The following is a 16085-nucleotide window of genomic DNA, read 5'->3' on the forward strand; positions in this document are numbered from 1 at the left end:
TTTGTAATGTTCTTGGGAAAGGTGCTGTAATAGTTGCATGCTTGGGGTTTGGGTTTTGTTGAGTTCAAATGTGAAGTTTATTTTCCATTAAGCATTTATCAATTTACACATTTTACTTGCAGGAGAAATTTTGCAATTCCATGTAATAAGAACTTCCCCTGGTCGAGGAAATGTTACTGTTAACTGGAAAATTATTGGGCAAAATCTAGAACTCAATTTTGCTAACTTTAGCGGACAACTCTTCTTTCCTGAGGTAATACTGCAAAGAAAAGTCAACCACAAATATCTAGAAAGAATGGTGTATTTTGAGGAAAATGGGATAGAAAAGCAGCACTATTGTAGTTATTATCTTTCTCTCTTCTCCAGACCTACGTGCTATGAAGTCTTTGACGATGTATTTAATTGTTTTTATCTTCCTTCCCATTGCCTCAATATTAAGCCAAGCCGATATTACTTTCTTCTTGAGTAGTACATTGAACTTTTAATGACTAGTGTCCCTGCAGCACTTGTCTTCTTTTCTCTGCTCCAGTTTTTTCTATTCACCATTGTTGTAGAAACCTCCCCAACTTTATGCTTTGAGATTTCCGGTAGTGCCACATTGCTCAATGAATAAGATTTACATTCATTAGCTCAGCATTCAAGATCTTCCACAATTAGCCCCTGTCTGCTTGGAGCTTACATTCCCATGAGTCAGTGGCTTTTATTTATTTATTTTTAAGCCACAGAACTTTTGTTTAAATGAAAATATGTTTGGCTGCATTATTTATAATAAAAATAAAGCAGGAGATAACTCATTCGATAACAATAGAGGGATTGATTTCTTTCTGTATGACATAGGGGTCGTTGAATACAACATTGTCTGTGCATTTGTTGGATGACAACATTCCTGAGGAGAAAGAAGTATACCAAGTCATTCTGTATGATGTCAGGACACAAGGTAATTCAGAATTTAATTTTTTTTTTTGATATATTTTTTTCGTAAAAGAAAGAAAATTGTTGTTATCTCTGTATTTAACAATTAGATGCATACCAATTTTTAAAATGTTACTTTATTATGTGTCCCCTAGAAATGTTAGATCCAAAAAACATTAGCATCATATGGGAATACATATCTTTATGGACTAGAGAAAAAAGCCCTGAAACGTTTTGCTAAATGGTTACTTACAGAATAAAAATCATTTCCAAAGGTAGAATTTTTTTGAAATTAATTTGAGACTTACAGGCCAATTTGAATTTTGGACCAATTATATGGATAATTCAAATTTAGTCTTCCTTTTTTTTTTTTTTTTGTGTGACAGGGTCTTGCTCTGTCGCCAGGCTGGAGTGCAGTGGCACTATCTCGGTTCACTGCAGTCTCTGCCTCCCGGGTTCAAGCGATTCTCCTGCCTCAGTCTCCCAAGTAGCTGGGACTACAGGCGTGCACCACCACGCCCAGCTAATTTTTGTATTTTAGTAGACAGGGTTTCACCATGTTGGCCAGGATGGTCTCAATCTCTTGATCTTGTGATCCGCCTGCCTCAGCCTCCCAAAGTGCTGGGATTACAAGCGTGAGCCACCACACCCGGCCCAAATTGAGTCATTTTTAAGCAAATTATCTGGGTACCTTCCTCAATTTCTACTCAGTTTCTATATTCTGATAACCAGTATAAACTAATAATGACAGTAATATATGAAGTGAAGAAATTCATGATCTTCCACCTGAAAGAAAAATGGAATGTGGTTTTTGTTAACCTGAAGATTTGTTAGAGAAGTAAATAGAACACTTTTGATTACCTTCATGTTTCAGAGAGTGAGGTTATATTTCCAATGATTAAAAGCTAATACCAAATCACTGGTAGATTCCTCCCTGACATTTTTAGGAGTTCCACCAGCAGGAATCGCCCTGCTTGATGCTCAAGGATATGCAGCTGTCCTCACAGTAGAAGCCAGTGATGAACCACATGGAGTTTTAAATTTTGCTCTTCCATCAAGATTTGTGTTACTACAAGAGGCTAACATAACAATTCAGCTTTTCATCAACAGAGAATTTGGATCTCTAGGTTTGTGTTGCTCTAGAATGAATGGGTTTTCCAGGCAGGTGCTTATTAGTATTCTACTTGTGTGGTTGAAAGCCATTGCTAAAATAAATCAGGGATAAGAGAAAATTAATATTTTTTTTCATTCAGGACAGAACTTTATAACTTCCTTATTTTTGAAAAGATTAAATGAATTTTCTGTTTTCACAGAAATGCTGTGTAATTAACAAACATAACACTTCAGCAGCATATGGTAATTTAGGCTGTCTGTGGGTCTACTAATCTATGCTGGGCTTGGTCATAAGTGGCTGTATTTCATATGTCTGTCATTCTTCTCCTGGAACCAGTGGTAGCACAAAAGACCAAGTGAAAATGTGTAAGGCCCCCTGAGGTCTAGGGTTAGAACCAGCATATCATCATTTTTACCTTGTTCTATTAGCTAAAACAAGTCACATATCTAAATGCAAAGCCTAGAGGCAGGGAAATATGCTTTTCCCACAGTGAGACACCTGTGAGCCATCATATGGTAAAGATTATGGATATAGGAAGGGGTGAGGAATTGGGAGCCGTAATACTAGCTACTGAAGGTGCTTTTCGGAAAGGCAAAAAATCCACAATGGGACATTATTGTAAACGTTTAGGGAATTACAAAACATTTTTCCAACCTATTCAATTAGGAGCTATCAATGTCACGTATACCACGGTTCCTGGAATGCTGAGTCTGAAGAACCAAACAGTAGGAAACCTAGCAGAGCCAGAAGTTGATTTTGTCCCTGTCATTGGCTTTCTGATTTTAGAAGAAGGGGAAACAGCAGCAGCCATCAACATTACCATTCTTGAGGTAAAACTCCTATTTTTTTCCTTACTATTGTATTAAACCTGAAGTAACTACATAGAAGGTAGAAATTGTTGGAAGAGTCTATAACATATAAGTAGTAACATTTAGTAAGACACTTCTAGTAACTTTGCATTTTAAGACATCAAGTTTCGTGAAAACTAAGTCTACCTGAGTTTTTTCTTTTTGTTAAAAAAAAAAATACTCTGACTTTAATATCAGGTTTGGATACTCTACAATTATAATACTAGAAACTTAGTGAATTCTTTTCTGCTTGATTCCCCCGATGGTACCTTTAAATCGTCTTATTTCTTTTCTTGATTTTGTTGTTATTGTTTGTTTTTTTTAATCGTACAGGGGTTTCTGTTCTTGTTTAGATCGACTGGCCTGCTGTTACGTATTTTATTATAGACACACCCATGATAAAGAATTTTCTTAGGGTAATCCCCTTTAAGATGTTATAGACCTATGAGGTTTCAAGGAGTATTTTGATTACTCCATAGGATTCTTTGGACCAGAAAATCCATGTATGTCAGAATCTTTGTTGGTAGTAGGACCGTTTACATTAGAGATAGGGAGAGACTCACTAGAGGCAGATGGCACAATATGCAATTATGATTACGTTAAGCTTAACATAATCATTAGTGATTGAAATTGTATTTTAAATAATTTTTCACATTGTGGAATCTCATGTTGTTTTGGGACTTAGTGTATCAGTTACCTAAATACATTTCCAAGAGGTTTATAAAAATGGTACTTATGGAGGGAGTAGGAGATGGTGTGTAGGACAGGGGAAGGGAAAGAGGGAGAAAGCATGAATATTGCAGTTGAAAAAATATTTTTCAATTCCTATGTATTTTGGGAGTTCTATTTTAAAATGTATTTTATTATCTTGGAGGCCTGTTCTTTTACAAAATTATAAGTGGTATAAACCATCTACCTTCTGAAGTCAGTAACTTACTTTGTTGATTACTGTGGCACTGTGACCTAATACAACAGTATAAAAATTCCAAAGCTGTAAAATTAAAGGTAATATTATGTCAGTATATGGGATGTAACACGAGATTTGATAAAGCTTTCAATTAAGTTATCTTTCAAATGTATACTTTATTAATAACAATATAAATAAATGGATTGATTATTCCTTAGATATGTTAGGTTTTAAAGCAGAGAATACACAGTTGCCCTTCTTTTCTCTGAGGAGTCTAGGTTTTTTTGAACATGGGGTTTTTGGTTCCACCTTTGTTTCATCCTAGCTCTTTGCAACCCTTTTTGCTCCCCTCAGTAGCACTAGATTAAGAGACTGCAGGGCTATGTATATAGGAACAAACTGCCCTGGGGAGTGGTAGGGAGGAGTTATTGCATGGGGGATGGGGGACAGTAAGAGTAGGTACAGCAGTCCTTCTGTGTCACTGACCTTATAACTCATATTGGCCCATATATTGCATAAGACAATCTAGAGATCATGATTTTCACATATTTGTTCACATGGAAACATGACTCCATTAAATAAAGTGAGGAGAAAAGCATATGTTGGTGAGTGTGTGCTGACATTATATACGCATAAATATATACACACATTGTGTTTCTTTGTAAATATTGACGGCTGGCTGATCATTCTTGACATGGATTTTGCTAATCCTTATGTTTGTAGTACCTGCCTTGTTTTCATTGCTATTATATGGACTAGTGATTAATAATAATAGCTATTAATTTTAAAGCATTTTCTCTAGGCCACTCTACACACATGATTTGTAATCATTATTACAGTCTCCCACCCAAAGGACCTATTATTGCCCCAGTATAGAGATAGTAGAATTGGAGTCCTAAAATTTAAGTAACTTACTTAAAATTATAGAATTTGGTACTAGGCCTCCTTGAACTGCAAAGCCCCCCTTTTTTTTTTTTTTCGTGGTATTCTATTCCTGCTTCTACACATTGGATATTATGGTAATTTAAAGTGTTTTGTTCATATTATGCTTAAAATAATTAGGCCTATATATTTATAAGATTGGTTTACATATTATATAAATCTAGGTTAAAAATGTTAAAATATTTAAGTGGTTTCATATGTGTCAACCTAATTACTTCCTATACACCCAAGTATAAGTTTAATACTTTTATGTTTATTTTTTCTAATTTAGATGTCTACTTTATGGTTGCATGTTTGTATCTTCTGTATACTAATTACACAGTTTAACTTAAAAATGGTTTCTGAGGGTTATTTTGAGAATATAATTAAAGGAATTTAATGGTGTGATTTTTTTCAGGATGATATACCAGAGCTAGAAGAGTATTTCCTGGTGAATTTAACTTATGTTGAACTTATCATGGCTGCTTCAACTTCATTTCCTCCCAGACTAGGTATAAGGGGTTTCTTGTTTGTTTCTTTTCACTCACTTCAAATGAAATGAAGAAACTTTGTTTTTGAATCAGAAGTGATCATTGTGCTGTTTTGTTAATCTTGGCTATGTGTCAAAATATGATGGAATTTTATATTTATTTTGATACTCTCATATATTGCAGTTTTTACATTGAACAGTGTAAAGACATTAAAAATTATTGTGTGATGTCCTTTAAATTTTACAACTATTTTATAAACAAATTTGTAATCCTCAAAATAGTTCTTTGGAAGGTACTTTTCTTTCATTATCTTTTAAAATTAGCTGTTTTCATTAGATCTCCAAACTCTCAGATGTTTTTCTTTTCTTTCAGGTTAAGCAGTGCTGTTGTTTGCTTCTTTGTTGATTTGTTGTGTTCTCTGCTTCTCTTTTGACCTTTTTTCTTTTTCTTTTCATGCTTTTAGAAAAGAATCAGTTAATTCATTACAGACTGAAAGGTAAAACCTGAACCTTGGTACAAACTTATCTAGATTCCTTTGAAAAGATGTATTCCTGTTTAAACACAAACTCCTGTTTTCAGTGTGGACATTTACTACTGGGAAATTTTGTCTGAAGCCTGTAGGTGTGATGGCCCAATAGAGGGTGGTGCTGAACTGGTTAGAAGCAGTGCTGGACAGGGGAAAGTTAACTTGGGTTAAAGGAAGAGAAGCATGGCCAGGAGCAGTGGCCTGGGGAACAGGCATTCCTTATTCATTTCTGAAGCTCATTGTGATAACTTTGAAAATATTGAAAGGAAATAATCAGTTTCTAACCTATTGTTTGAATAGTTTCAGTTCTTTTGCTAAAGAAATAGATGATTCCAATGACTAGGCTGTTTACATCGGGTGTTATTACAAGATAATTATTATTCATACTAAGACAACTAACAAAACAATTCAGATTTCTTTCATCCTCTTACTGAGATAATTTAAATAGTTGACTTCTGTTGAGTGGTTTCTAATGCTCCTATTTCAAGTGCTTTGTACCTTGGTAATGGCATTACTTACATCTTCTCATTTTACAGATGAGGTAGCTTAGGCTAAGAGAAGCTGAGTAACATGCCCCAGATCACAGAACTATGGAGTGGTAGAGCTGTCTTCAATGGTGTGGCCTGATTTTAGAATCTCTGCTTTTTAGCCTCTTGTCTGGTGGACACAAACCCTGATTTTATATGCTTTCCTGGACAGTGTTGTTCTTTTCCCTCTACAGAGAATTACACTCTCCCTACCCTTTCCCCATCCAGGCAGCTATCGTAAGTGTCCTAGACTAAGGTGGTACCTCTGAAATTTAAAAGGTAAAGAACAAAATATTAAAAACAAAAATCAAAACAAAACCAAAAAACCAATCAGGAGCAGGATTCGTAAATATTTTAAGACTAGCCTAGGAGCAGGGTTAGTAATATTTTAAGACTGAAACCAAAAAGCCAACCAGGAGCAGGGTTAGTTTATTTTAGGGTATTGGTAACATACTAAGTTTGGTGGACAGAATAAAAATAAAAAGGGAAAGATAAGTTTACTTTGATATTAATCTCTCTTGAGTTCACCAAACCTTTTCCCCATCTTTCCCACGTGTCTCAGCTTCTGTTTGTGTCCCTGTCTCTCTGTGTCTCTTTTGCATGCCTGTATTTTTCTCTGTACCATTCCGTGTGCTTCTCTTCTCGTTTCTTTTTTTTTTTTTTTTTTTTTTGCTCTTTCTGCTCCTTCCAACTGTCTCCATTTTCCTTTCCTCCAGAAACAGTGATATTATAGAATAGAGATGCCAAATATGTTTTAACTAATTAAAATAATAGAAACAAAACAGTAATCTCAGTTGTTAATTATTTTATACTGTTCTCAGTTGATTAAATTTCTATAAATCAGTGGCTTTTGTTAGCCAAAAGTGTCCTTATTCAGATGTGATAAACATTGTCTCTTTATTTTCTTAAATATCTTTTGAGTAATTTTGATAATACCTGTACATTAGGAGTTATATAATTTCAAAGGGACTGTCTTTAAATCCTATATCAAAAAGTATTTTTAATCATTTTTATGTATTTTAAGATATGCTTCTATTTTTTTAGATTCAGAAGGTTTGACTGCACAAATTATCATCGATGCCAATGATGGGGCCCGAGGTGTAATTGAGTGGCAACATAGCAGGTAAGGCCAAGGCTGCGTGAGAGTCCTCTTCTGGGTTTCATATTCTTTAGTGTCTACCAAATAAAAGTTTATAAGGGAAAAAATAATGTTTTTTTTAAAACTATATTATAGGTTTGAAGTAAATGAAACCCATGGAAGTTTAACATTGGTAGCCCAGAGGAACAGAGAAGCTCTTGGCCATGTTTCCTTGTTTGTGTATGCTCAGAATTTGGAAGCACAACTGGGGCTGGATTATATCTTCACCCCAATGGTGGGTCTCAAAATCTATCACAGATGACTTTTACAAATTATTTTATAATCATTATTCCTTAAGAATTACAGTGATTTAGGTCCCATATAAATAAATTATTCTTAATAAGCCATTACATATTTCAAAGTAAATTAGGACAGAAGATTTCCACATGGTAAAATAGTTCCCTTCACTATTTTACTATTCTAAATATTATTCTGTATGCATTAACTATTTCATTACAGTATTTGATACTGGAGAACACAACCTGTAATATTAAAGAATTTATATCATTTGATAGTCTTTCCAGAATGTTTCTCATACTTCTCGAAAATTTTAGCTCTTATTTCTTTGTTTTTGCTCACTGAAACACCTTTAGTGTTTTAAAATACTTTTATTTGATCCCTTCATGCCTTTTATTTCTTAGCCAAATGTTTACTTTCTTCTCTTCCCTCATAATTTTTTTGGAGACAGAGTCTCACTCTGTCACTCAGGTTGGAGTGCAGTGGTAAGATCTCGGCTCACTGCAACCTCTACCTCCCAGATTCAAGCAATTCTTCTACGTCAGCCTCCTGAGTAGCTGGGATTACAGGTGGCCACCACCATGCCTGGCTAATTTCTTTTTTTTTTTTTTTTGTATTTTTAATGTATTTTATATTTTTAGTGTACTTCACCTTGTTGGCCAGGCTGGTCTCAAATTCCTGGCCTCAAGTGATCAGCCCCCTTTGGCCTCCCAAAGTGCTGGGATTACAGGCATGAGCCACTGTGCCCAGCCCCCTCATAATTTTTACTTTTTAGACTTAATGTTGACAGTTTAAATAAAAAGATATAAACCAAAAAATAAGGAAACAAAATTCAGTGTAAAATAGCTTATTCTTTACACTTGCAACTATATTGTATTTCTTTCCAAACATTCTATAGAAACTCAGTGTATATAAATATAATACTGTCTGCTTTTACCTTTTTGACCAGATTCTTCATTTTGCTGATGGAGAAAGGTATAAAAATGTCAATATCATGATTCTTGATGATGACATTCCAGAAGGAGATGAAAAATTTCAGCTGATTTTAACAAATCCTTCTCCTGGACTAGAGCTAGGGAAAAATACAATAGGTAATTAATAATTTCTTATAAACAGCTTCCTTTCCTTCATGCTGGGTTCCTTAATATGGGGGAAGATGTAAAGGGATTAAAAAGTCTTGGTGGTTTTCTGTGCTTACAATGAGAGTGATTTTAAGTTAGAGAATTTCAGAATTTCTGTGTCTCTATAACAGTGCCTCTAGCTTGTATGTGTTGGTGTATATAGGCGTGTATGTAAAAGACAAAAAAAGTAGGTTGATACTAGAGATAATACTATTTCCTCAGTTATTGTAGGGTTATTTAATTTGTAGATGTCTTTTCTTTGGAATTTCAATTTTGCTCTGGTTTCCTACTTAGCAATAGAAGGAATTACAAAGGTAATTCCTTTAGTGTCATCTACTCTGTAGTATTTCCGCATAGTGTTGAGGTATACTGATACTTCAGACAGATTATGGGAGCCATAATTCTTTGGTTGGAACAGTTAGGTATTGTTGCTAAGAGTCGTTCTACTCCATTGCTTGATAGGTATTGTGCTGACTGTTTAGAGAAGGTAAGAAAGAGACAAAGGAGAAAACTCGGGAACATACAGAACTTTAAGGTTGGAAGAGCTCTTTAAAAGTCACTTCCATTCCTTCTGATGATAGACAAGCCAGGTGAATTTCAAGGATTGAATGCTGACTGACCCTTCAAACTCCTGTTTTAGTCAGTGGCTGAGCAGGTGTTTTTTTTTTTTTTTTTAGTTAATTTGATGAATATTTGCATTCCTAAATTATTGGCCTTTATGGAGATATTTGATTTGTAGTAGAAAATATGAAAGAATTCTGAGTAGCCCCAGGATTGGTTTTTACTTTTCTTGCTATATTAATAAAATACATTGATATTTCTAAATCCCCAGAAGCCTTTTTATTTTTTATTTTTATTTTTATTTTTTTATTTTTTGAGGCTTTGGCTGTTTTTCAAATTCAGAGTATACATTTGAGATCAAATCATTTTCTTGTAAAACATAATGGGTTGGTAAATGGTTGTATGAATGGATACCATGTGTTGGTTGAGAATAGTCTAGGTACAAATAACAGAAAACTCAATGCAAATGGATTTAAACACATATAATTTATTGGTTTATTTAACCTGAGGGTACAGAGACATATGGCTTTAGATGACACAGGAGCAGGACTTAATGCTGCCAAAGATCCTGAGGTTTTCTGTCTCTTTTCTTGCCTTTTGGAATATTGGCTTCATTGCAAGGCTAACATCATTCATTGTTATGAGATGGTGATCAGGATCATTCTTCTGCATTTCATATAACAGGAGAGAGTATTCACATTCATGCATTCCTACAAGGTCCTCATATAAATCTGATTGAAATTACATCGGTTACATGCCCACTTCCATGAGTAGGAGAAATGAATATATTATTGGGCGCTGCCAAGGTTACTTTATATTTGTAATTTTCTATTTTTAAAGATTAAAAAATTCCTCAGAGCAATAAGTGCTTTGACAGTGAGTCGTTTCTTAAACCATGCCCCTTTGATTGACCTTGAAACTATTTCCAGATCCTTATAAAGTTTCAATAAATATCCTTTTACATAAATCTTTGTATTTGTGGATAATTAAGATCATCTGTTGAGTACAATGCATGTTGAGTGGAAAGGACTAATCCACTGCCTTCTGTGTTAGTTACACTCCAGCTGTGTACATACACAATAGTTTCTCCATATCCTTCCCAGCAATTTCTTTAATCTTTAAATTTTCATATGCCATTTCTAATGACTGAAAAATATGTGGTTGTATTATGCATTATTGTGATTTTTTCTTTCATTGTCCTGTTTGTTAGTAAGCTTGACACGGGTTTGGTTTTTTCTTTGTGATTCTGTTTTTTGTATCCCTTATATACTTTCTTGTGGTTTTTGCTTTATTGGTTTGTAGGAATAGTCATATATTTTGAATTCAGCCCTTTGCCTCTTAAATATATTATAAAGATATTTCTCCCAGTCTGTCATTTATCTTTTATTATAATGTCTCATAAATTTTTTTAAATTTAAAATATCAAATATTTTGATACGCTTTTAAATCCTGCTTACTTAGGTCTTTTCACCCAAATGCCATAAAATATTTTACTATATTTTTCTACTATTTTCATAGTTTTGTTTTATATTTACATTATTGAACATATAAGGAAAGTATTCATTTGTAGTGTGTGAGGCAAGGATACAACTTCATTTTTCTTCTAAAATGTATAAAACAATACCCTAAAATATAAAACGTATACCCTAAAATGTATAAAACATATACCCTAAAATGTATAAAACAGTACAGAGAATGAAACAGAGAGTTGAAACATCAATTTTCAACATGAAATATCTACCATTCTTTTTTTCCTTCTTTTCTATCCATCTACCTATCATTTTTCTGGACTCTGTTTTGTTCTATTTGCCTATTTATGTGCTAATAGCATGCTGTTTTATTTATCATAGCCTTGAAGTACATTTTGCTAGTTTTGCAGATCAAATATTTTTCTTTTTCTTTCTATAAATTATCTCACCTATTCCTTAAAAAAGTCTCTTTCATATGAACATTAGATTCAAGCTGAGATCTATAAAACAAACAATTTTGATTGGTGTTGAATTAGAATTATGGATTAATTTGGATAGATTTGACATCACTATAATATTGAGTTTTCCAATTTTAGAAATATAAAATGCCTCTCCAGTAATTCAAATCTTTAATACCATTGCCTTCCCTTGTGTTCTCTCAAAACCAAACTATAAGACAAGGATTCGGACAAGGATTTAGTTTATTTGAGAGGTGATCTGTGGAGGCCTGATGAGAAATAAGGAGGTGAAAGAGAGAGAGGAAAGTTGATAGGTGATGTCCTAATGAACAGTACTGCTGTGGGCAACTGACACTCAGTCCTGCTGGGGTCCCTCGTAGACACCAGGTTGAATAAAGCTTAGGATTGTCCCATGACAAGGAAGGAAATCTGGGCTGTTCATTCACTGGCTCTTATTTCTGATCATTTGAGAGTTGCTCTTGAGTGTTGAATTTGCAACAGTTGTGATTTTACTCCTGCATGGGCTGATGCTCTCTTCAGGTAAAGAGAGATCACTGGGCAAAAAGGAACTGCTGCAGATCACTTTAGTGAAGGCGATATAGGTGAGGTGCTGACAGTGTCTGCTACAGTCATACATTAAAAGTTTGTGATTTTCTTCATATAGGTTTTATAGTTTTTACATTAGGCTAATTTGTAAGTATTGTTGCTATTGTGAATAAGGTCCACTTTTTTTTTTCTAGATAGCTGATCTATAGAGATATTATAGTAGCCTTTAAGAATGTATGATCTGAAGCGGACTTCCTGACTTTGTGCACCAGGTCTGCCACTTCCCAGCTTGTAAACTTCTTCAAATTACCTGTCTATGCTTCAATCATAGGTTCTGTAAAATGAGAATAATGATATAATCCATATCATAGGGTTATTGCAAGAATTAAAAGAGTTAATATAGGTTAAGCAATTAGCAAGTTCTTAATAGTATTAGTTTCAATTATTATTAATATAAGTGACAGTAAAAAACAGAACACTCTTGATTTGTGAAGGTTACTCAGCTTGCTTTGTGTATTTACTATAGTTCTAATATTTTCTCTTGCTTTTTCTTAGTAGACAATCATGTTATCTAGAAAATAGTGACAGTTCTGACTCTTTCCACTACTTTTACAAGTGTTATCTGGTTGGTAGCCCTGGGACACTGTTAAATAGTAGCAATTATGACAGACATTATTATTTTGTCTCTGTTTTTAGTGGGAATGCTGCTAATGTTTCAATATTAAGTTTGATATTTGCTGTTGACTTCTGAGAGATTGCTTCATCAGGTTAAGGAAGCTGCCTTTTATCCCAAGATTACTGAGTATTTTTCTATCATGAGTGAATATGGAATTTTATTAAATGCTTTGAAAAATTCTGTCATTTTTAAGATCCTCTTAAAACAATCACCTTAGGTAAAGAGTTGGCCTAGTTTTCAATTAGACATCCACACTTTTTTCAGCATTTATAACCAGTCTATTTTCATTTGTTGCTTTAATATTTTTATTTTGGCAGCCTTAATTATTGTCCTTGCTAATGATGATGGCCCTGGAGTTCTATCATTTAACAACAGTGAGCACTTTTTCCTAAGAGAGCCAACAGCTCTCTACGTCCAGGAGAGTGTTGCAGTGTTGTACATTGTTCGGGAACCTGCACAAGGATTGTTTGGAACAGTGACAGTTCAGTTCATTGTGACAGAAGTGAATTCCTCAAATGAATCTAAAGATCTGACTCCTTCCAAAGGCTATATTGTTTTAGAAGAAGGTATTCGATTCAAGGTACAGTAAGAAGCTTTAATGAGAATGGAAGTTTTTCTTTAATATTTATAAAATAAATTTCTCTTAGATGAGCACTCAAGTCCTAGAATGAAAAAACAATTCTGCCAGCTTAGGTGATAGATAAAGACATGCTTCAATTACTATGTGACAAGTGCTGTAGTTCTATTTACTCTGTATAAAGTGCAAGTGGAACATTTTACTATTAATAGGGTAGAAGAATATGTAAATAATAAAGAAAATATATGTATGGCTATTTTAAATTTTCAGCACACTTAAATTGCATATGTCACTTTATATTGTATATAAACCATATAAAAGAAAACCCAAGCCAATTTTTGTAAGCATTAAGTCCCAGCCAGTCATTTCGCTTTTGCCACATTTTTGTTGAACAAAATGTAACTGCTTACTTCAGACTGCTTGTTTGACAACAGGAATAGTTTATTGGAGAAAAATATTGGGGATTTGAGATTAATTATAAATATGATCTATACTCACAGTTTACCTTCCAAAACCTCTTTTTCTATGTATTAACAATTTTCTGTTCCTGCTACTAAACTTTATTTTTTTAAACAGTTTAAGTTTAAAATAGCTAATTATGTTAGCTTTAGGCATTTTTCAAGCCAGCTATATCAAGTATAATAAATCTAAAATAATAGATTTAAAGCTATTTTGTCTAAAACAGTCCATATAATAATTATTTTTTTAATGATCAGTTTATGTAACTTCAGCACATTTGCAAATGCATATTCATTTTCATGGTTTTTTTTCACATTTTGGAAATTTAAAACCTTAATTGGTTTGTGCAAGGTCACTTACATTTAAATCTTGAAATATGTATATAAAAATTCAAATTTGAAATATATTATTAATTTTCTGTTTATTCATGTTTTTTCATCTTTTAAAATTTTTCTTAAATTTATTTTTTTGTTTGTTTTATATTTTGTACTGTGACTTTTTTCATAAAAGACTCCTTTTTCACAGTATATGTATGTACTTTTATTTTTATTAGGCAAATTGAATGTTAGAGCAAATTGGATTAAATAAATTTAACTGACATAACTGCTTTTATTCCAAAAAGTTTTTGTTTTGAAGTATAAACAGTAAAATACGCAAATCTTAAGTATATGGCTTAGTGACTTTGAAGATATATACATACACACATGTGACTACCACTTAGATTAAAATATTTAACATTAAGACTGGGCATAGTGGCACACACCTGTAATCTTCAGGAGGCTAGGTGGGCGGATCTCTTGAGGTCAGGAGTTTGAGATCAGCCTGGCCAACATAGTGAAACCCTGTCTCTACTAAAAATACAAAAATTAGCCAGGTTTAGTGGTGCGTGCCTGTAATGGTTCTCAGGAGGCTGAGGCAGGAGAATAACTTGAACTTGGGAGGCAGAGGTTGCAGTGAACAGAGTGCCACTGCATTCCAGTCTGAGTGACAAAGCGAGACTCCGTCTCATTCATAAACAAACAAACAAACAAACAAATAAATAAATAAATAAATGTGTTTAATATTATCATCACTGAGAAGATTCCCCTTGTCTCCTCCCCTTTCCAGAGGAAACTACTTTATGATTTCTATCATTGATGACTCATTTTGCTTGAGCTTCCTATAAATAGAATCATACAGTGTATACTCTTTTGTGTCTGCCTTCTTTCACTCCATATAATTTTTAAGTCTGTGTGGTTGCATGCATCAGTAGTTGGACATTTTTTTAAATCACTGAGTAGCGTTTTATAAAATAGACCACTGTTGGTTTGTCTGTTCTCCCACTGATGAACATTCGGGATGTTTCTAATTTGTGCCTGCTATGACTGCAACTGTTTTTTTAACAGTGAAGCCTAGATTAGAATGAGATTAATCAAGTTATATAGCCAGAGCAGGACAAAAAGTTCACAAAAATGAAGACATAGATGTAATTTTTAATCAATGTTATTTTAAAATGCACTAAATGTTTTTTGGACACTTCAGTGCAATATATCACAAAGTTGAAAATCCTAAAAGTAATAACCTGAAACAGGTGTAACCATCACATTATAGGAATCAGTGTTAAATCAAAGTGAGATGGTATTTTTCAAAACATAGTATTTTGTTGTCAGAAATGTTTAGTAGATTTCTCTATATGTGTGTTACAAAAAATACTGTATTCTAGTAACCTTATCTTTTGATTTTGTTTTCAGGCCTTACACATATCTGCCATATTAGACACGGAACCAGAAATGGATGAGTATTTTGTTTGCACCTTGTTTAATCCAACTGGAGGTGCTAGACTAGGGGCACGTGTTCAAACCCTGATAACAGTTTTGCAAAACCAGGCCCCTTTGGGGCTATTCAGTATCTCTGCAGTTGAAAATAGGTATAGTTTATTCATAAGGAAATTATCCCTTCTGAACCTATAAGTAGGGAATATTTTTTGCATAGGAAAATGCAGAAGGAAATTGATGTCTAATTATTTTTAAAAGGATTTTTTAAATGAACTCTAGACTAAAGATAGGTCTAGAGAGACCAATTACTCTCCTAACTGGGAGTATCAAAAACCTAAACTCACCCTTTTATTAGAATGGTGTTATTAGAATTCTTATTTTCTTGGAATTCACAGTTTCAGGTAAAGGTCTGTACTATTTTGTGTTTTTAAAAATAATGAAAAGCAAGAAATAATATAAAGTAGACTTCACTGCTCAAACCAAATGAATGACTCTTCAAACATATATTAACATGATTGTGGTTTTAAAATTTCTTCTTCAAACATATATTAACATGATTGTGGTTTTAAAATTTCTCCTAGAAGCTGACAAATATTTATTTTTTATATCATAAAAATATTTTAATCTAGTTTCATTAATATGTTAATTTACTGACTCATTTTTTCCTATAAAGTGTTTTTCATACATATGTGAAGAAACATAAGAATGACAATTTTATTTGTTTTTCAGAATATACAGTGTGAAGTTACTGAAGTAACTGATTTTCAGTATTTTCTTATCTTGGATTGTATAAATTTAAAAGTGTATTAAGTATATGCTAGCAATATGATACATATTTTAAAT

At 33.3% G+C, this 16085-nt stretch overlaps 1 protein-coding gene across 15 annotated transcripts in view; it reads left to right on the forward strand.

Annotated features, from left to right (window-relative positions):
- ADGRV1 (adhesion G protein-coupled receptor V1) overlaps window positions 1-16085 on the forward strand; it is a 597366-nt gene that overhangs the window by 138597 nt on the left and 442684 nt on the right. For all 15 annotated transcript variants that reach the window (XR_012413865.1, XR_012413864.1, XR_012413866.1 and 12 more), the window contains 10 exons: window positions 123-253; window positions 838-937; window positions 1860-2039; window positions 2693-2856; window positions 5121-5214; window positions 7291-7369; window positions 7481-7619; window positions 8571-8712; window positions 12770-13032; window positions 15219-15394. Coding sequence is in view for 11 of the 15 variants with exons in the window: in XM_005557361.4 (XP_005557418.3) it covers window positions 123-253; window positions 838-937; window positions 1860-2039; window positions 2693-2856; window positions 5121-5214; window positions 7291-7369; window positions 7481-7619; window positions 8571-8712; window positions 12770-13032; window positions 15219-15394 (1468 nt within the window). In the remaining 4 variants the exon portion in view is untranslated. The remainder of the gene's footprint in view (window positions 1-122; window positions 254-837; window positions 938-1859; window positions 2040-2692; window positions 2857-5120; window positions 5215-7290; window positions 7370-7480; window positions 7620-8570; window positions 8713-12769; window positions 13033-15218; window positions 15395-16085) is intronic.

Source organism: Macaca fascicularis, chromosome 6 (assembly GCF_037993035.2).
Source record: "Macaca fascicularis isolate 582-1 chromosome 6, T2T-MFA8v1.1".
NCBI classification, from domain to species: domain Eukaryota; kingdom Metazoa; phylum Chordata; class Mammalia; order Primates; family Cercopithecidae; genus Macaca; species Macaca fascicularis.